This window comes from Oncorhynchus keta, chromosome 32 (assembly GCF_023373465.1).
Source record: "Oncorhynchus keta strain PuntledgeMale-10-30-2019 chromosome 32, Oket_V2, whole genome shotgun sequence".
In the NCBI taxonomy this organism is placed as follows: domain Eukaryota; kingdom Metazoa; phylum Chordata; class Actinopteri; order Salmoniformes; family Salmonidae; genus Oncorhynchus; species Oncorhynchus keta.
The window spans coordinates 7,809,421-7,830,712 of NC_068452.1; the positions used below are offsets into that span (position 1 = coordinate 7,809,421).

General features: G+C 50.6%; 1 protein-coding gene across 5 annotated transcripts in view; it reads right to left on the reverse strand.

Annotated features, from left to right (window-relative positions):
• Window positions 1–369: 369 nt before the first annotated feature.
• The window catches only part of LOC118364977 (axin-2-like), a 35,966-nt gene continuing 15,043 nt past the window's right edge, over window positions 370–21,292 (reverse strand). The window contains exons 1-10 of one of the 5 annotated variants that reach the window (XM_052490620.1): window positions 20,134–20,705; window positions 17,717–18,647; window positions 14,682–14,822; window positions 11,676–11,778; window positions 8,212–8,352; window positions 7,110–7,525; window positions 6,355–6,774; window positions 6,024–6,119; window positions 4,566–4,733; window positions 370–566 (exon numbers count right to left, since the gene is read on the reverse strand). In XM_052490620.1, the coding sequence (XP_052346580.1) occupies window positions 440–566; window positions 4,566–4,733; window positions 6,024–6,119; window positions 6,355–6,774; window positions 7,110–7,525; window positions 8,212–8,352; window positions 11,676–11,778; window positions 14,682–14,822; window positions 17,717–18,540 (2,436 nt within the window). In that variant the 5' untranslated portion in view covers window positions 18,541–18,647; window positions 20,134–20,705 and the 3' untranslated portion in view covers window positions 370–439. Of the gene's footprint in view, window positions 567–4,565; window positions 4,734–6,023; window positions 6,120–6,354; window positions 6,775–7,109; window positions 7,526–8,211; window positions 8,353–11,675; window positions 11,779–14,681; window positions 14,823–17,716; window positions 18,648–18,982; window positions 19,527–19,570; window positions 19,793–20,133; window positions 20,706–21,292 lie in introns of those variants that run through there. The other 4 variants (XM_052490623.1, XM_052490619.1, XM_052490621.1 and 1 more) reach the window with 4 other exon arrangements.

Consider the following 21,292-nt stretch of genomic DNA (forward strand, 5'->3'; position numbering starts at 1 on the left):
TGCAGGCGACCAGGGAGCGACGCAACGTTCTCACAACGTTACCACTATTTAATCGCAACATTGGTCTCTCGTATTGGACAAACAGTCATCTGCATCTTCAGTGGTTAAATTCAGGGAGCCTAGAGGCCTCCAGTCGCCGTCTCTCTCTGTCTGTAGTGTCGTTCCCTTGTGTTTCTAAGGCTGATTGGTTAAGACAGTCAGGGGGGGACCTCTTCTGGGTTCGGCATACTTCATTGGCTCGTGTTCCTTCAATCACACTCCTCTTGTGCTGGATATATTAACTCTTATTTAGCTGAATAGTAGGAAAGAAAGTCTGGAGCGTTTCCCCCCCATATTAAGTCAATCACTCCAGTTCCTCGCGACAGTCTGTGCCCTGGAGGTTGGGTATTTGGTTGATGGGGTAAGGTAGGGTTGGGTAAGGGTGGGCATAAGGGTGGCATCAGTCCATCCTCTCCACCTTACCCAGGACCTTGCCCTCGTACATGGGCAGAAGGGCGCCGTCCTCCCATACCTCCTCGAACACGGCCCCGCACTCAAACTCGTCGCTGGCCTTCTTGAAGTAGTACCTGGAGAGAAACAAGAGAGAGAGAGAGGGGCATGTTCAGAAAATGTGTTGAGAGAGTAAAAAAACAACTAGCATGGTGTCTTCCTCTTTAACTTGCCACTATGGATGAGCGAGTGCTAAAAATAGTATTTGTATCATGAGAACAGTTTCTCGACACCTACACATCCAACTCCACACACACACGATGACTCAAACCCGTAACCAAACTGCCTTAGGTCACACAGTTCAGCGCCATCCCTCTCACTTCAAAGAACAAAAGATTGACGACATTACGCACCACCACCAACAAACAGAACTCAACCCAACCTGGCAACCCCAACCACTCCAACTAGTTTGGGTTGCCAGGTTGGGTTGGGCTCTACAGTGATTATTTCAAAGAATTAGCAGCAGCAGCGGAGACCAAAGAGAGAGAGGGAGCTAAAGGAACTTGACTGCCGGCCATTGTACAGATGCCTATCTGTCTTGGAAGGTCTCATTAAAGTTGAAGGGCTAATTAGGACCTGTCTTAAGCCCCCCTTCCTCTCCTGTCTTAAGCCCCCCCCAGCACTGAGCTCCCCTTGTCTAGCCTGGCCTTTTAATTGTGCCCTACTGTCAAACGAAGGGCCTTCCTTTCACTAGGGCTGACATTTCAGGTGCCTGAGAGTCTGCCTGTCACTGCACGCCCCACACACACCTACTAACACACTGCTAGAGACAACTATGGAGACACACACAGAGAGAAAGACAGAGAGAGAGGCAATAAAACACACGCACACACACAGAAACTCTGAGCAGCTTTCCCGATCACCAGCAGAGAAAAGAGGGAGAGGGAAAGAGAGGAGCGAGAGAGGAAGAGAGGACAAGAGGGGAGCAGGTCTCCCGGACCCCCTCCGTGGGTGTGATAAATTGGACGCAGGCCGGGCCCCGAAGGCCGACACCCCGCGACGACGAGGAGGAGGACACCAATCCAGACAGTCTCCTGGGAGGTCAAGGAGTCACCTCCCCCTCACCACCCCCTCCCTCCCCCCCAAAGTCCCAGGGTTGATTCGGCTCAGGTCTATGAAGTCTACTGACTAGTTTTCCTAATGATTTCTTCTCCCCTAGCTTACAGGCAGTGATGACCAGCGGGGCAGATTTAATGATAAGCTTTGTAATGGAAAATGCCTCACTGTACCCATGTATGCCTGTGCCCTGGAACCCCCCTTGTCTTTATGAGCGACGGCCGACCTGCAAGTCAGACAAACAACACGAGTAGCGCGTGGAGAAAATAACACGTTTCCCCCCCCCTCCACTTTTTCGTGTTTTTAGTGGTACTTAAAAGAGAGGGTTGGCAAACGGCGGGTTAATGGCGGGGGAGGGTTGAGGAAGCGTCGTACAGCTGCTCGGGTGTGGTTTGGATGGTTGGGTGTCGCTGTGTTTTTGTTTCGTTGGCATGATGCATTTTCAACGTGGTTGAAGGCTGTAAGTGAAAGGAAAGGCCCCCCACAACCTTTCTGAAAGCCTGAACGCTGAAACTACAGATACGGAAACTATATGATGCAGAGAGGCCTGAGTGAAGTGCGTCTTCGCGGCGTTTTATCAAATCGAAATAGATGATCGTTTCTCCTGCCATTTCAATCACAACCCCTAACCTCTTTAAAGGAATGGGCTCCATCTACACCAACAGACAGTTCAAAAGGCATTGGCGCTTCTTTTCAAAGAGCGGGCGAGAGAACGGGGGGGGGGGGGGGAGAAAGAGAGAGCGAGAGAAGTGAAGATGGAGAATAGGGAGGGAGAGAAAAGGAGTATTTCCATTGGATCGTGTTATATGTGGCAAAGGATTTCTCTCTGTGTAACATCTGGCACCGATATGGTCTGGCACCGATATGGTCTGGCACCGATATGGTCTGGCAGCGTGGCCGAGTACTGCTCTCCTGCCATGTTGAAATGAACCAACTCCACACATTCTGAGCCGTTAGAGCCATCGGCTTCAAAAATCGCCCTTTCTTTCCCGCGGAAGAGTTACGGTATAGTGAGGGGTGTGATGAGTTGTTTGGATGGATTCAGCTCGGACTGACAGGCAGATGTGGATGTTTTTTTTTTATTTTTTAGAATCGAGATACTGATGTCTCGGGAATAGTTGGTCTCTTTGGTGTAGGTTCCTTGAATGAGACATTGTGCGAAACGATTCCGTCCCTCTCGAATTCTTAACTTGATGAAGTCATAGCCACGTTCAACAACGAAACAAAACACCGGTCATTTCGACAACTCTTGCAAACCCTTCTTCAAAATGTTAAATCAACACACAACTGAATCTAAGAAGGAAAAAAAAGGTGCCCGTGATTCTGCCTGATGTAATCCTTGGGAGGCGGAGGAATTTGGGGGCCTCGCAGTGGCGTGTTGAGTCTGTGCACAGAATAAAAGGCCTGGACTTCAAAGCCATCCTTATTAAGAGTGCCTTACTATGGAAATCAATAGCAGATGTGAACCAAATATCACTCCAGTAAATTCCCTCCCCCTTTCCTTTCCTCTCTGTACAGTGGATCAACCCCCCTTTCCTTTCCTCTCTGTACAGTGGATCAACCCCCCTTTCCTTTCCTCTCTGTACAGTGGATCAACCCCCCTTTCCTTTCCTCTCTGTACAGTGGATCAACCCCCCTTTCCTTTCCTCTGTACAGTGGATCAACCCCCCTTTCCTTTCCTCTCTGTACAGTGGATCAACCCCCCTTTCCTTTCCTCTCTGTACAGTGGATCAACCCCCCTTTCCTTTCCTCTCTGTACAGTGGATCAACCCCCCCCTTTCCTTTCCTCTCTGTACAGTGGATCAACCCCCCTTTCCTTTCCTCTCTGTACAGTGGATCAACCCCCCCCCTTCCTTTCCTCTCTGTACAATGGATCAACCCCCCTTTCCTTTCCTCTCTGTACAGTGGATCAACCCCCCTTTCCTTTCCTCTCTGTACAGTGGATCAACCCCCCTTTCCTTACCTCTCTGTACAGTGGATCAACCCCCCTTTCCTTTCCTCTCTGTACAGTGGATCAACCCCCCCCTTTCCTTTCCTCTCTGTAATGTGGATCAACCCCCTTTCCTTTCCTCTCTGTACAGTGGATCAACCCCCCTTTCCTTTCCTCTCTGTACAGTGGATCAACCCCCCTTTCCTTTCCTCTCTGTACAGTGGATCAACCCCCCTTTCCTTTCCTCTCTGTACAGTGGATCAACCCCCCTTTCCTTTCCACTCTGTAAGTGGATCAACCCCCCTTTCCTTTCCTCTCTGTACAGTGGATCAACCCCCCCTTTCCTCTCTGTACAGTGGATCACCCCCCCTTTCCTTTCCTCTCTGTACAGTGGATCAACCCCCCCCTTTCCTTTCCTCTCTGTACAGTGGATCAACCCCCCTTTCCTTTCCTCTCTGTACAGTGGATCAACCCCCTTTCCTCTCTGTAATGTGGATCAACCCCCCCCTTTCCTTTCCTTTCCAACCCCCTTTCCTCTCTGTACAGTGGATCAACCCCCCTTTCCTTTCCTCTCTGTACAGTGGATCAGCCCCCCTTTCCTTTCCTCTCTGTACAGTGGATCAACCCCCCCCCCCCTTTCCTTTCCTCCCTGTACAGTGGATCAACCCCCCCTTTCCTCTCTGTACAGTGGATCACCCCCCTTTCCTTTCCTCTCTGTACAGTGGATCACCCCCACCCCCCTTTCCTTTCCTCCTGTACAGTGGATCAACCCCACCCCCCCACCCAGCCAGAGTTCTACTCTTCTTTCCCACTACTCCACATACAAAGCTGTGAACTCCAGCTTTTCACACACATTTAGTCCCTACACAAACACACATGTACATAGACAACACACACACACACACACACACACTTGCTCTTCAGAAAGAGAATGTGTGCCATGCATGAAATGTGTGTTTGAAAGGGGTGTGTTCACCTATAGTTGTACATTAAAGGTGTGTTGTGCAGGAAAGATGTGTGTGTGTGTGTGTGTGTTTACCCGTAAAGGTGTATTACAGGTGTGTGTGGGTGTGTTAGTCTAGGCATTCACCTGTAATTGCCTTTTTTGCTAAGCTGCTCCTTAAAGTGTCCCAGGGTGAGACTGTGTGTCTTCATCATGCTGCGGTAGGGGATCTCCTCGCCACAGAAGAAGTAGGTGACCACCAGGTCACAGCCAGACACGCTCGCGCCGCTAATCGACTTCTTTGGCTCTTTCCACCTGGAAACAGAGAGACAAGCAACACATTAGACAGAGAAAGCATAACCGTAGCCATAGCCAAGACTTCACGCTGACATTATATTTGAGTCATTTAGGCGAAACTCTTAACACGGGCCATGTGTTGGTTGGGAAGTTAGGCAGAACTGAATACGCGGAACTTAGTGAGGATTTAGCTCAGGTAAGGTGAACCTGACCCGATTATGGGTGTGTGTCTGTGCGTTTCATCACACACACACACACACACACACACACACACACACACACACACACACACACACACACACACACACACACACACACACACACACACACACACACACACACACACACACACACACACACACACACACACACTTCCTCGTTCACTTCCAGGGGGCCTTTTCGGGGTCCTATACTTCAGACGCGGGCTCCTGCTAGCCTTAGACAGCTGGCCCGCTGAAGGTCAGCCAATTAAATCTCAAAAAGACCCTGGTAGTCAGGTGGCTACGGCCCTATCATCAAACACAACCAAGATGCCCCTAAAACACACACACACACAGGGCCGAAGTAGCGAAGAGAGGGCCAAAATAACAACCAGTGGTCGTTAACTTCCATGTGTACGTCTGTGTATCCGCTGGTGTGTGTGTGTGTGTGTGTGTGTATACGAGAGGACTGTGTCAGACGACACCCATCATGTTTAATCTTAAATGATTACAAGCGGAGGGAGAACAGAGGACTTCAAAGGGGAGAGACATGCTGACTCACAATTTCCCTATCGAGGGGAAATCAGAGCGAAAGAGAGACGGCGAGAGCAACTGGGGGGGAAGAGAGAGAGAGAGAGAGAGTAGGAGAGAGAGAGAGAGAGAGAGTAGGAGAGAGAGAGAGTAGGAGAGAGTGAGAGAGGAGAGAGAGAGAGTAGGAGAGAGAGAGAGAGAGAGAGGAGAGAGAGAGAGGGAGAGAGAGAGAGAGGAGAGAGAGAGAGAGAGAGAGTAGGAGAGAGAGAGAGTGAGGAGAGAGAGAGAGGAGGAGAGAGAGAGAGAGAGAGAGAGTAGGAGAGAGAGAGAGAGAAGGAGAGAGAGAGAGTAGGAGAGAGAGAAGGAGAGGGAGAGAGAGAGTAGGAGAGAGAGAGAGAGAGAGAGTAGGAGAGAGAGAGAGAGAGAGAGAGAGAGGAGAGAGAGAGAGAGAGTAGGAAAGAGAGAGAGAGTAGGAGAGAGAGAGAGAGTAGGAGAGAGAGAGAGTAGGAGAGAGAGAGAGAGAGAGAGAGAGAGAGAGGAGAGAGAGAGAGAGAGAGAGAGAGAGAGAGGAACTCACTCGTCTGTTTGAAGTGCGGGGCTGATCAGAGGCGGGTATCCACTGGGGAAAGGCAGAGGGTGACTCCTGTCTCTTTGAAGGCTGGACGTTGAATGCCTGTCAGCCACAGAGAAAGACAAGAGATGCAATAGAATGAGATAGACGGCATCATTGTTCAGGTCACAGAGGGAGGAAACACTGGAAAAACAGGTGTAGGCTTCAACAGTCGCCTGAAGTCAAACATTTCCAGAAAAATCCTCACTTAATTTGGAGAGTCATTTGGCTCATTGTAAATTGACTATGCATCGCAAGCTAGGACAAAGAGGGGCTATATGAGTGTGTGTGTGCCTACCTCTGTTTGGGGGGCTTGGAGACCTCCTCTAACCTTCTGCAGGCTTCTTCTAACTGGGCCAGAGTGTTGGGCGGGGGCAGGGGGGGCATGGCCGGGTCCTGGATGAAGGGGTGGGCCGGATGGTGACCTCCACGGAGGTGACCCCCCACGCCGCCCACGCCTCCCCAGGAAGAGTGCGTTCGGCCGGGAAGCGTCTTGGGCGTGGAGGGGTCCGGGAGGTGGCTCTTCTTCGGGCCCGGAGTGCCGCCGTGAGGTTTGTTCTTGCCCTGCCTCTCGCTCTCCAGGATCCACTGCCAGACGTTCTGCGAGCGGTCCGTGGCGTCCAGGGGCAGGTGGGGCGGGGACGTGACCCCGTCGCCGCCGTTGGCCTGGCTCAGGCGTATGCCTTCGCACGGCTTCCCTGGCCGCTTGGGCAAACTGCTGCAGTGTCCGGAGGGAGACAGAGAGGAGAGGGTTTACATGGGACTCTTCCAGGAGGAGAGGCTACATCTACAACAAGCACTAGTGACGGGAACAATGCCGCTCGTCAGTCTAAAATGAAACTCGCGGAAAGCCCTCATAACTCGCTATGCTGAGACATATCCATGAGATAAGTGAACAGTTGACATCACTGACCCAAGTACAGCCCTAAGGTAACTGTGGTCGTATGTGAAGTGTAGGTGAAATGACCCCAGAGCAACTCTAAAGTAAATGTAGTGTACTTGATGTGAATGGGGAACGGACCCCGGTACAGGTGATAATTTACGTGAACTGACCCGGGGGTGAAGTCTGAGTAGTCGGCGCCCCCTGGGGGACAGAGGCACTGGATGCGCTGCGCCGCCTCGGCCTCGATCTGCTCCTTGCTCTTGGGGCCGGTGGCGGTGTGGTGGTGAATGTAGTGGTGGTGGATGTGCTTGGTCGACTGCCTGCTCCCAGCCAACGGGCCCTTGGAGGCCCCCGGATAGGAGGGCCCCAGGAAGGGGACCAAGGCGGCGGAGGGCCGGTCGGGAGAGCACGAGCGGGGCGAGTGGCGGATCACGCCGGGCGACTGGCACCCGGGCGTCTTGAGCACTCGGGACAGGTGCTCGTCTAAGATGGCCTGGGCGTCCTCGTCGGCGCCGGACGAGGGGTGAAGCAGGGGGTGGTGGAGCGGGACGGCACTGGGGAGGTCACTCTCATCCCTCTCCTCCTCCTACACAAACACACACACACACACACACACACATACACACACACAAGTAATGCTTTAGAACGTGGACGCAATATAGAAGAACAGGGACAATATAACCTACTCAAGTCCATAACATTACAAATGTAAAACATTGCTCGCTTGCTAAACCAAATGACATTTGCGGAGAACGCAAACACTGCCTTGTGAAGTAGCTGAGAGAAACTCTATGGCGTAACTTGAATTGACTCTCGGTTTCTGTGCTAGCTTCTTCTTTCTTCATCTATAATGCACAGCAAGCCCAGACACACAAAGAGACCGGCACGACACACACTCAGCAATACGCCACTGGAGAGTTGAGCGCTAAGCGCTAACCATTTGAAGAGACTTCAAGTGTGTCAAGAAACATAAGTTTGAAACTTCCTCGGAAGAAGAGACTTTCAGAGGAGAAGTCGCTAAACTGCACGGCAGAGCCTTAGTCAGTTCAATTCTTTCCAAAGCAAAGTCTCTTTGAATCAAGGATGAAGTCAGCTAGCTAGCTCCAACACTAACTTCTCACATGGCTCCTCCTAGCTACATTGTCTTTCTAGGTAGCAAAGACAGGATTCAGGACTGGAGAGTCACCTAAACTAGGTTGCAATGGAACGTTCCAAAGCTCATTGCAGGTGAGGTGGGTTGTACCAATGTAGTGGGAAGGAGGGGGTTCTTACCTCCTGGATCTGCTGTAGCCTCTCCTCCAGGGAGCTCATGGTGTCCTGCTCCCTCTTCAGTTTCTCCAGTCTGGAGATGAGCTGGGCGGCGAAGGCCGAGGGCTCCACCGGCGTCATCTCCTTAGGCAGCCTGTGTGTCCTCTGCAGGGGTGAGATGGGAGGAAGGACACTTTTGAGTGTGTGTTTGAGTGTGTTTGAGTTAGTTGTCCCTAGTTTGCCCCCTGATTCCTCCAGTGCCCTCTACTCTAACTCTATAGGCCTCATTTGATGCCCTTGCCCCTGGGCTAACCCCTAGCCCGATACACCCCCCCCCCCCCATGCCCGCTGTCCTTGGCACCGCATGCCCCGTTGGCGGGGTAGCAGTTGGCCTGGCTCCGAGGAGGGCCCCCGCCTGCGCCCTCTGTACTCCGACCAAGCCATCAGCAGAGGCAGCCTCTGAAGTCAGCACACTTCAAAAGGGGCCCTTGTCAAACATCAAACACTCCAGCCCTTGGGGTGGGACGGACACGCGGCTTTAAATCTCCCCGAATAAAATAAAAAAAGACAGATATCGACAGTCGGAGGAGGAGGCAGAGAAAAAAGAGAAGAGAAAAAAAAGAGAGAGAGACAATATTAAAACAAAAAGAGGAAGAATAAAAAAGGAGGGGGAGGGAGGGAGTGGAGGGAGGGGAGGAGGGAGTGGATGGAGGGAGGGAGGGGAGGAGGGAGGGAGGGAGCGGTGGGAGGGAGGGAGCGGTGGGAGGGAGGGAGCGGTGGGAGGGAGGGTGGGAGGGTGGGAGGGGGAGGGAGGGAGCGGTGGGAGGGAGCGGTGGGAGGGAGCGGTGGGAGGGAGCGGTGGGAGGGAGGGAGCGGTGGGAGGGAGGGGGAGGGAGCGGTGGGAGGGAGGGAGCGGTGGGAGGGAGCGGTGGGAGGGAGGGAGCAGTGGGAGGGAGGGAGCGGTGGGAGGGAGCGGTGGGAGGGAGCGGTGGGAGGGAGCGGTGGGAGGGAGGGAGCGGTGGGAGGGAGCGGTGGGAGGGAGGAGCGGTGGGAGGGAGCGGTGGGAGGGAGCGGTGGGAGGGAGGGTGGGAGCGGTGGGAGGGAGCAGTGGGAGGGAGGGTGGGAGCGGTGGGAGGGAGCGGTGGGAGGGAGCGGTGGGAGGGAGCGGTGGGAGGGAGCGGTGGGAGCGGTGGGAGGGAGCGGTGGGAGGGAGGGTGGGAGCGGTGGGAGGGAGCGGTGGGAGGGAGCGGTGGGAGGGAGCGGTGGGTGGGAGGGAGGGTGGGAGCGGTGGGAGGGAGGGTGGGAGCGGTGGGAGGGAGCGGTGGGAGGGAGGGTGGGAGCGGTGGGAGGGAGCGGTGGGAGGGAGCGGTGGGTGGGAGGGAGGGTGGGAGCGGTGGGAGGGAGGGCGGTGGGTGGGAGGGAGGGTGGGAGCGGTGGGAGGGAGCGGTGGGAGGGAGGGAGCGGTGGGAGGGTGGGAGGGAGGGTGGGAGCGGTGGGAGGGAGCGGTGGGAGGGAGGGTGGGAGGGAGCGGTGGGAGGGAGGGTGGGAGCGGTGGGAGGGAGCGGTGGGAGGGAGGGTGGGAGGGAGGGTGGGAGCGGTGGGAGGGAGCGAGCAGTGGGAGGGTGGGAGCGGTGGGAGGGTGGGAGGGAGGGAGCGGTGGGAGGGAGGGTGGGAGGGAGCGGTGGGAGGGTGGGAGGGAGGGTGGGAGGGAGCGGTGGGAGGGAGGGTGGGAGCGGTGGGAGGGAGGGTGGGAGCGGTGGGAGGGAGGGTGGGAGGGAGGGAGGGAGCGGTGGGAGGGAGGGTGGGAGCGGTGGGAGGGAGGGTGGGAGCGGTGGGAGGGAGGGTGGGAGCGGTGGGAGGGAGGGTGGGAGCGGTGGGAGGGAGGGAGGGAGCGGTGGAGCGTTGGGAGGGAGGGAGGGAGCGAGGGAGGGTGGGAGGGAGGGTGGAGCGGGGAGGGAGGGAGCGGTGGGAGGGTGGGTGGGAGGGAGCGGTGGGAGGGAGCGAGGGAGGGTGGGAGGGAGGGAGCGGTGGGAGGGAGCGGTGGGAGGGTGGGTGGGAGGGAGCGGTGGGAGGGAGCGGTGGGAGGGTGGGTGGGAGGGAGCGGTGGGAGGGTGGGAGCGGTGGGAGGGAGGGAGGGAGGGGAGGATAGAGAAGTCAAATACCGGGGAGATCTGAGGGGGAAGTGGTCATTTATTTCCTGACTGCACGCAGGGCACCTCTGAGGTACTGTAGACACATTATCCTATTTTTCTCTAACTATATGTGCCGGCTCCTCTCATCTTCCGTTCTGTATTATTATGTGGCTCACTGGCTTTTCTGGATTTGACTCTCTCTTTTTGTTGTTGTTGTTCCTCTCATCTCTTTGTAAAGACGATGAAGGGAAGACAGAAGACCCCCAGCCTGGGGCTGGTGCATCTTGGGAGCCCGAGCCATCTCCAAATCAGGAGGGAGACATTAAAAGGAGAGCAAGTGGGGAAGGGAGGGAGCGAGGAGAGAAGAGCAGACAACAAGGGCCCCTTCTACTTGGCTACAACCCTCCCTACACAACACAACACACCCACACAAAGCCTTCCCTACGCACCAAGACGGTACACAAACACACAGGGAAGAGGACAAAACTATTTGCATTGGTTGTTTTCAGACACGGGTGCCCCAGCACTGAGTGTCAATCTAACCACTCCAAAACCCTGGAGCTGTGCCGTGAAGTACCAAGCATTTAGAGACCCCTGCCTGCACATGACACTACAGGCAGTGGGGGTGGTGAGAGCCATACGGGGGTTGGGTTGGGGGTAGGGGGCTTCTTTCACAAAATGGGAGTGTGTGTGTGTGTGTGTGTGTGGGGAGGGCTCTGTTGGAGGTTGTCAATAAAGAGGCCAGGCAACCTGGGTCCCATTCATTCATCGCCATGATCAAAGCACAGGGCTGAGTAGTAAGCTGGCTGATTTAGGGAGCATCACAAGGCTCGGTTCTGTGACCCCTGACCTCTAATGATAATCATCCTCAATATCACCACCACCACCATCATCATTATTATCAATGATTTTTTTGTATTTTATTGTTAGTTTTTTTTTTACATGATGCATTTACAACATTCTTGACTAAGTTATGGAGGTGAAAAACGAGGAAGTAAAGCAACAGGGGTCTGTCTATATATGACAGCTATACAAATGTCAGCTGTTGGATGGGAGGAAGGGAGGAGTTGAGCAGGAGAGAAAATAAGTGATATGCAAATCACCCCTTTATTTTACCCTGACTTTTTATAGGAAAATGAGCAGGTATGGGGGGGGGGGGAGAGAGAGAAAGAATATAGTATTCTATCACAACATCATAAAAAGAAGGAGAAGAAAACACAGTGCCCACCGGGGAGAAAGGGAACCGGTTGTAAAAAGGGGATTGAGAAAAGTTTGTGGGGTTTTAAAGATATAAAGACACTGTGTATAAAGACAGCAGAGACATCAAGAAACAGGAAGTAAGTAAACAGGACTCACGGGAAAGTGGGGTAGCGGGACCAGGCCGTTGATCTTGACGCTGCGGTGCATCTCCCGCTGGATCTGCTTCTTGGTGCCCAGCTTGTATGGAGGGATCCCATCTCTGCCAGGAGGGACACAGGTAGGGAACAGGGTCAATAACACACAGTCGCATGTCACTCAAAATGTCCCCTGCATATCCATCTCCATATAAACATTTCAATTTCCTTTCTCTTTGCTTAGAACCAAGTAATAACCTCAATGTACTAGCGAGGTGAAAGACATTAGCCTAGCGATGTGGACAGAACCCTGAGGACAGAACCCTGAGGGGAGGCTGATCATCTCTGAAGTGAACAACACAGCACCACCCTGACTGCCCCCCTTTCCCCAGGGTGGGCACATCACAGCCCAAATCAAAGACCAGAGGAGCCCTTGAAGGGCCTTGAAGCCAAGGCAACAAAAACACACCGGGACAATGGAGGGGGGGGGGGAGATATGCTAAAAATCCCAGCACTGGGGTTCAAAAGTGTCCCACTGATAAGTTCCCATCAGTCCTTGTCAACGTTGGAAGGGCCTGATCAAAATGGAAGCCGGGTCTACCTTGAGAACGCTGGCTAAGAGGAGAAGCCTAGAACGCTGCTACTCGCTGGGCTAGCGATCTTGCTTTAAAGCAGTGTGAGACATGCAGGTTTGACATCAAGGAAAAAAATGGCCATAATGTAGCTGGAAAAAAAGTGCCTCTGGACAGTTCATCCTTTAGGCAGTGGCAAGGGGGAAGAAAATACAGATTTTTCTCTCTCGCCCTCCAATGTGTGCTTTTCCAGTCCGCTGCCATTTAAGCCTGGCCAATTATCTTGGCCTTTTTGGTTGCTCAGAAGTGTCTGACCTAGCCCAAATGCTAGTTTTTCCACTGCCTCTTTGAAATCTCACACTCATGCACATATGCACCCGCTGCCATCTTCATTTGGCAAGTATTCCGCCAGCAAGCCTCTGATCTCGGCAACATCAAAAGGCTGGTTTGTAAGATAAGGTAATGTTTGAAGTTAGCGCAGCAGCATTCCCTAGCGTCCAAGTAAATCCATAAATAAGATATAAGCAAAAAGAGAGAGAATTTTTTTGCCCCCCCCCCCCCTCTCTTGTTCCTTATCAGGAAATGAGATTACAATTTGCAGTGTGCCTTACAACAAACTATAAAAGGACACACTAATCAAATTGTTCCCCCCAATGAGGAGGAAGAAGCTGTGGTTTTTATTACAAATCGGTGAGGGGTAGAGAGAGAGCGAGAGCGAGAGAGAGAGAGAGAGAGAGAGAGAGAGAGAGAGAGAGAGAGAGAGAGAGAGAGAGCGAGAGTGAGCAGGCGGACATGAGATTGTCAAAGGCTCAAAGAACTCTGTGCAGGGCAGGCCATTGCGAGGCGCTACACTTTGTAACGTAAGATGTTTTTATCATTAACCCGAAGACGTTTGCAGGAAAAAGACGTGACTGAATTCAAGTGGGATCTATTTTTTCCCGATGAATACATCGTTTGGTCAAATGACTCTGGGTTTGTATGCCTCGGGGTTCTACTTACACTGGCGTTACCAGATGGAGCCCAGATAGCACTGCTAATAATGCACATTGACGAGCGGCGCACTTCTTACAAGTATCAAAACCGATACTTCCCCACAACGAAACAACGTACCAAACAAACACCTGTTGCGTTTTTAATCAACCCCAGCTCCCGTCACCAGCGAGCCAGCCCTACGCGATGGCCGATACAATTTGTGACGGTTGTGGTGGCGATGCACGGCGCAAAGAAGAAGAAAACAGACCGTGCACTCTTTCACGGGCCCTTACTTTATGGGGATCTCCTATTCAGTTGTGCAAGTCATTCTCAAAGCAGACAGCCACCCCTCTTATCCCCCTAAGCTCCCCTCGGCTAACAATAGGCTGAAAGCGATTCGGTTAAGCCTTTTATCCTCCGTGCACTTTATTTTCTCACTCCCTTGCAACGCCAAACCCTCACCGTTCCCCTGCTATTGGCTCCGAGTGCAGGAGGAGAGGGACGGAGAGAGGGGAGTGGAGGGAAATAGGGCGACGGTTGGGGTTGGAGGAAGGTTGGGGAGAGAGTGTGGGGGATGGGGGTGGATTTTTGGGGGTGGATTTTTGGGGGTGTCCTAATCTGGGCAGTGGGAGTCCCTCCTGACCCTATCCTGGGGTTCAGGAATGAGTAACTTCCATGAAAGCCTCGCTGACACATGATCGCAGTGGCGCTACAGGAGAGAGAGAGAGAGAGACAGAGAGACAGAGAGAGACAGAGAGAGAGAGAGAGACAGAGAGAGAGACAGAGAGAGAGAGAGGGCCAGTAGCAGAGCAGGAAGCTGCGCCACCATGTGAGTAAGCTCCCTTTCATTTGCTGCCAAAATGTTTCAATGAGTTTGTCTTAAGGTCCAAATGGCCATTTCCCCTCACTCTCTCTCTCTCTTCCCCCCTCTCTTTCCCTTCTTTAAAAAAACAAGGCTGTTATGGCAGAATGGTGGGTGGGATGGATACATTTCTACTTTGAGGAAAATTGAGGCAACACCCCCCCATCAAGAAGTTCTGCCTGTAACAGAATAGACATCAAAAGATTTATTCAACATAATGACTTTCACAGACACACCCCCCCCCCCCCTTCCCCCGAGGCCTAGAGGCACTTTATACATTAATAGAATTACCTGAACTCAATCTGAAAGAATCATTCAAACCTAAACATCCCATTCCGTTTCACAACACAAGCGCCTGCATCCCAGATAAACTTAACATTTAGCCCAATTGTTTTTCCCGCGTATACGTATCCGTGAAGGGTATTCAATGAATGGCTAAATAATCAGAATATATAGACGTTCAGACATGCTTCTGAAAGGCAGGCCTGGAGCCAGCTTTTGAATGTGAAATGATTTTCAGAATGGACATGGAGTTGACATGGAATTGACCCCCAGACCCAGGTCAAACGGTGAGAAACGCCAGAGAGAAAACCCCGGAAGGGAATGCTGAGAGAACACTTACACACTACTGTCGGTCATGGACATGGAGTCGTCCGTCATGGCGTCGCTGGAGATCTCGCTGTCGTTGGCACTGGTGGCGGGGGCGAACACATAGCCCGAGTTGACAAAGTAGGGACTGGCCGCGTCTCCGCGTCTGTGTGACCTGCTCGAAACACAACAGCAACTGTCCTTGAGCCCTTGACACAGTCCTTTTCACACGACATATTCCAGCATTTCTTTACGGAAACCCTCAAACAAAAGCGTCGGTGCCGTGCAGAGACTTACATTGGTGAACCTGTATTAGCCGTGTAAATGGAGTTTGTGTGTTGACTTGTGTACATGTTTTAGCAAGAGTCTTTGCTTTGGAGGAAAAGTTTGAAGTTTGTTTTGAAGTGTTTAGAGTCCGAGTTCCAACAGATTTGAATAATTAGAGTCACTTTCGCAAGACTTTGGGGCCTCAGGAATGTGACAACCGTCTCTGAGGAGCTGTTTTTCTCTTTCTTTTTTAAAATTCTCTCTCTCCCTTTCATGTCCCCTCCCCCATCGTGCAGGCAGGGGGGGAGTGGGGAGGGAGGGGGTGAGTGAAGTGAGCAGCTCAGCTGTATGTGAATGGACAACAGAGCCACTTCCCCTCGCTCTCCTACTATCTCTCTACCCTTTTGTTTGGGCAAGGCCCCTACTCCCGCACTTTTCCACTCTCTGAAGCAGTGTACTCTTTTCTTAGAGTGTTTTTTTCCCCCTCCCTCCCTCCCTCCCTCCCTCTCATGTCTTCTCTCCTTAAATCCAGGCCCCTCTGTATACCCCCTCCTTCTTCTCCTACAACCGAACCCCCCTCCCATCCTTCTAAAGTCTCTCTCTCTCCCCCTCTCTCTCTTTCTACTCTCTCCTGCTGTGTTGCATTCCTGTTCCACTAGTGAAGGGGGTGGACCGGGAGGAAGGAGGGGAGAACTTGAGTTTGAGGGGGAGAGAGTGCGCAAAATAAAGAGAGAGAGAGAGAGAGAGGGAAGGGGGAAGGAGGGCCTCTTTCTTTATGAGAATGCCTACTGCCGGGAGGATGACTAAAGCCGTAGGCCCCAGCTCAAGCCTGACCTTTGGAGGTTCGCGCAAAGAGTCAGGTATTTAGCGCAGCTGGGCTCTCGGTTCCCCTCCCCTCTTTTGCCTTTCTTTCATGATTCCCCCGCTTCTGTCTCCCTCCAAAGCACATGCTTAGGCTCTGTCAGAGGGATTCCTCTAAAAGACGAGATAAACGCAGTGGGTAGAAAGGACGAGCAAAAGATACCACAAGCCAAAGGGAGAACAGGGGGATGGACATTGCGCCCGGCTATGTTTTTTCACGTTATTTTTGGAGGAGAGTGGCTACGTTTCTGAAAGGGGGGGGGAATTGAATCTGAGTGCAGTAGCGAAATTAGTTCCACATGTTTCAGATGGAAATGTGTTGACCTAAACAGTTGGTGAGGGGCAGGGGAAAGAAGAGATGAGAGGAGAAAGGTGGGGAAGAGAGGAGAGGGAAGGGTGGGGGCTATCCCTTTTCTTCAGCGAAACACAAGAATGTGCGGATCACACCAGGAAGCTGAGGAGGTGCCCTCATGTCAACAACCCCCGAGTCCCCCCCTATCAGTTCCCAACTCAACATGGCCCCCCGTCTGAACATCATATCTGCCACAGCAACACTTGTCCCCAAAAGCCTGATAGCTAGCTGTGGCGTGTAGAGGTATCATGCCATAGGAGCTAATATTCCTGACGGTCAACCCATAACCCACTGCAAAACTCTGCCCATATGACCTGGCACACCATTTTAGCATGAAAGTCGAATATGGATTAAAGTGCGAGTCATTTAAAACTTGTCGTGAAACTATCATACACTTTTCTCCTCCTCTCAACAAACATTTCTCCGTCTCTTGCTTCACAGCATTGCTGGTTCGTTTAAGAGGACAAATGTGTTTCCTTGAAAACTTCCCCTTTTTCAAAAATCTACTTTTTTGTTCTCTCCTCTCCTATGGACACCGAAAGGAACAGGACCCTCTCTAACCACTCTGTGATAATTGTGTCCAGATGTTGTTTTTATTGTATGGACAAACTAGGGGAACAGTTCAGAGAGGGAAAAAAAAGTGTTGGTATGGCTCTCTTTGATGCACACTCATGCATACAAATCCACACTCTCACAATGTTCCTGACTTGAAGAAGAGTTTGCAGCTGTTGGACAATATGTGGGACGAGATCTTAAAAGAAACTAACCCAAAAATGCTTTCCAGAAACAATGTCTTTGATCTCGGGACCAAAGAGGCCAATATCTCTTCTGGGCATTACTCACTCACTCTCTTGCTCTCTCTGTGTGTGTGTGTGTGTGTGTGTGTGTGTGTGTGTGTGTGTGTGTGTGTGTGTGTGTGTGTGTGTGTGTGTGTGTGTGTGTGTGTGTGTGTGTCTGTGTTACATTCTAGTCTGTAATAATAGGACTACTTAATAATAGGCTGGGGGAAAAAAATGTAGAAATATTGCATAACTTCACAATGGAATCACTAGTTTCATGTACTAGCTGCAACAGCCAGCCAGGCAGGCTTAGTGTCTGAATTCATGCCTCTACTGGAGGAGAAATTTCAAAGCACAGGAAACTTGAGCAAGCCAACAAAGGGCTGACTGCAATACACCATTTAGTTGACAGGAAAGGCCAGGTCTGTTGATGTTTTGCACCCCCTGACTAACAGCAGGGCAGAGAGGAGAAACAGACATGTTTCAAACTTCCATTTGTTTTATCCTATCCATGAAGCATATTTTATCTCATGAGGGGGGCGTTGTATTACCATAGCTGGGCAATAACTAGTTCAAATGCATATCTGCTCTTTACAACACGTTAATAACGGAATTATATGCAAGTCATATGCTATTACCTACCAGACAACACGCCCAATAACTAATTAATCCACTAACACGATACACTTAAGTAACCTTAGGATCTCTATTCGACATAAGCATGTTGATAAACAGTCATAATAAAAAACTAACAATTAAATGACTCGATAGACAGTCAACATAATCAATTAAAGTAAGGCATTTTCTTACCTGTACCCATTCTCCAGCACTTCCGCCGCAGTCCGAATGGAAGCAGTGGCCCGTAGCGCATTGGCAGATAGTCCAACCACAGAGGCTAACGTTTTCGCCTTCAAGTCACATCTCCACTCCTCTTCCTCAATGAGAGGTGGCAGAAATCCGCACATCAACTTGAGGCTCCCGAGACCGCTATGGTTGGCATAAGCCGTGTTCTCGCACCCAGTGTGCACATATTCAAGGTATATGTCGGAAGTTAAAAACATCTGGTACGCATTCTCCTCCATGGTTGACTGAATTTCCGTTTGTGCTTGGTCAAACATCGCAGAGTCTATCTGTTGCTTCTTAATACTATCCCTTATGTAGGTTTTAGTGGCAGGTTTCAACTGCTTGGCAACAATGCTGTTGTTTTCAATGTACCGCTTGAAAATAGCTTTGGCAACTCGCAGCGTTTTGGTATCATTGAGGTCCATTTGCCTAAAACCGTTGCAGGCGAACCAAAAGTCCAAAGTGTCCACGCATTTCTCCCGCTCCAGAAAGGTCCTGAACAGATGAGCACCGTCTTGGTCACCAAGGAGAAAATGCAACGACTTGGTCCACCGGGCGAGGGGTGAATCCGGCGACGCGCTACCCTCAGGTTCCCCGAGTCCATCCTCGTTCCTCCTCGGCGTGGAGCAGGGAGACGCGACGGTGACAGCTTTAGCCTTATTTTGGGCTCTCATTTTGGCATGTTTGCTGGGAGTATGACATGACGCCTCTCCCTCCTCCCCCGGCACCGGGGGACGGGGAGCATCTTCTCGGAAGCTACTACTGATATGGTCTGTAAGCGCTCTGCTCATGGCTCCAGCTCCGGTTGCCGTGTGTACCGTTGTGCCTGCTATGAGCTCCACTGTAATCCTCCTCACTCTCTTAAATCCGCGGGGGAGCTTCTCTGCTCCTTTTCACTCTGAAACAGAAAGTGTTGATCGAATCAAAGCCAGATCCAGCTAACTTCAAAGGGAGACATGAAGTAAACAGTCCCTTTCAGATCCCCGCCGGTTTGCAAAGAAAGAAAAATGAAAGGTTTAGTCTCATCAATCTATTTATAATCTAAATGGGGGTTTAGCAACCTATATTCACAGTCTGCATCGATTTGTCACGTCAAACGACCGTTGACAACAATCGTTTCACATCGCCAACACTCCTCACCAGAAATATATTTTACGCATATCAAAACGATCACCTGAAACCGCTTTCATTTGAAATGAATTATCAGTCTAAATGTGCTTCCGATACTGTTACCTGCATTATGCATCAGGATTGCGTTCCCACGAACCACTTGTCCTCATACATCCAGTGTTGCACATCACACAGCCAGCCATCTAAGACAGTGAAAACACATCCTATGCGCCACAATGGCCTACGGTTCCTATAATGATGAGGGTAAGAGCCCCCTGTACAATGACCACGATCAACAGTAGCTCATAATTCCTGAAATCATTTGCAGCAAGCCTACTAAATGTCAGCTGACATGTAGGCTACAACCCATAATCGCGGCAGCGAGCACTTGGCAACGTGTCTGAACAACGCGACATGATTACCCTGCACAATAAAATATTACTAGGCGACTAGACAAGAGATATACTTATTCGTTTTTTTATTAAGTACTTTACGTCACTTTCAAGTAGAACTGTCAATATTGTGCCAAATGTGCCATAAACCCACGCTACACTAAACTATTTTGCGCAATAAAAACAACGTTACATTGTAACATCTCTACTAGCGCTTAGTCTGTTTGCAGGATTTTTGCATAAACAACCAATGTGTCCCAACTACTCAGAAATGAACATCGTGCTATACGAAAAGAAAACAGCTCGCCACATCACATACCATTGTAAAACGAAACCCGAGTCCAGCAGAAAGTGAAGAAAAAGCTATTCCCATTTGCTTTTGCCCCGTCCTCTTTAGTGGTATATATATATCCAACAAAAAGTTCGATGGAAACGGTGGTAATCCGACAGTGGACTAGATTTACTTCGCCACATGTGTCCTTGATGCAATAGGAATAGTCTAATGTACCCTGTCCCATTCAACAACTGACCCCAAAGTACGCAGGCACTGCTTCTATGTAGATCAGAGAGGGGGGGTCGACATTTCGAGGAGGCGGGAGAAGGGGGGACCTTGCAGAATTTACATCTCACTTTTCCCCTTCTTTCAGACTACGGTCGACTACATCAACCAATATTAGTCTCTTCTACAGCCGTCACAATCACGAAAGCATTGATCCCCGGTCTCAGAGTGGCCTTACTTAGCCATTCTACGGTATTTTCTCGCCCACAAACAACAAGTGTAGCCTACATTTCTCAACTTCAAAGCATTGCAGCAACACATCAAAGCGACCAAGAGAGGGGGGCCCTTGGTTAAGGTTGCAGAACAGCATTCTTGCAACTTACCATCGATGCACACGAGTCCTTTCCCGTCTGCTCAGAAACGGTTCACACAGAAACCAAGTAACAACCCCAGAAAGTATTACAATAACGCAACCAGATTGCTGGTGTTAGTCTACTCCGCTCTGATTTTTTTTTTTTATCTCAGAAAGAAGATGAACATAAAATGCAACCCTGAAATGAAAGCTCGTTTCCCCTTCCCCAGGTACTGTTTCAAGCAGTCATAGCAAGCAGCAGATCTCCTCTAGGCTATTTCAAAACGAACCGGCTGACGGTTTAACAGTGGACATCAAAGTAAAGAACCGCCGGCCTGGTCCCGGAAGATACATAAAAAAACATCTAAACATCTTTCCGATAACAAAAAAAAAAAAAACATAGAAGCAAATCAAATTCACTGAATGACATCGCCAGACGCTTGAGTCAATATATAGATCCCGAAACACACGATTGAATAAAAGTCGGTGGTATTTAGAAAGCTGTCAGTAGGTTTTCTGGAACGACAAAGTTGTGAGGTTGTAAGGACCTTATCAAAGACTGGCAATCTCGAACCAACTCCCCGAGGCTTTGGAACGTCTGAAGTAAGTGATCTACCGCCCCAATAGCATTATGCCTGCACTCCTTCTGTTGCTACATACACTTTAAAGAGACATGCCTCCTTTCCGAAATATTTGGCATTTTAACCTCCTGGTTTCTGCACGGTAGACAATAATAATGTACATTCCTGTAAACCGTTTATGTAAACAAAGTTGCCTGCATTTCACTTGGATTTCTCAAAAGCATTTTTTTTTTAAATATATATTTTTTTGCCATCAAAATGCCAAAGGAATATAATATAATATATCATATTATATCAAATAATAATCATAATATATCAAATAATCACAAGGTAGTTGTCGAGCATATTTCAATATTTTCATTGAGACACTGTGATGATACTGACAAATAACTCAACATATTCTGTTTGTATTAGCCTATCTATTCAGGAACCAGAATACATTCCCACACACGGAGAATCCATAGCCTACTATGACATTAGCTGAAATTGGCTTTGGAAGACAGACACGACACGTTTCCTGGGCTTTTAATTCAGATGACTTTCACTAATGTCAATGTGAAGGCATCTTAAAGGAAGGGTTAGACAGTGATCCTATCCCATGGTACTTCA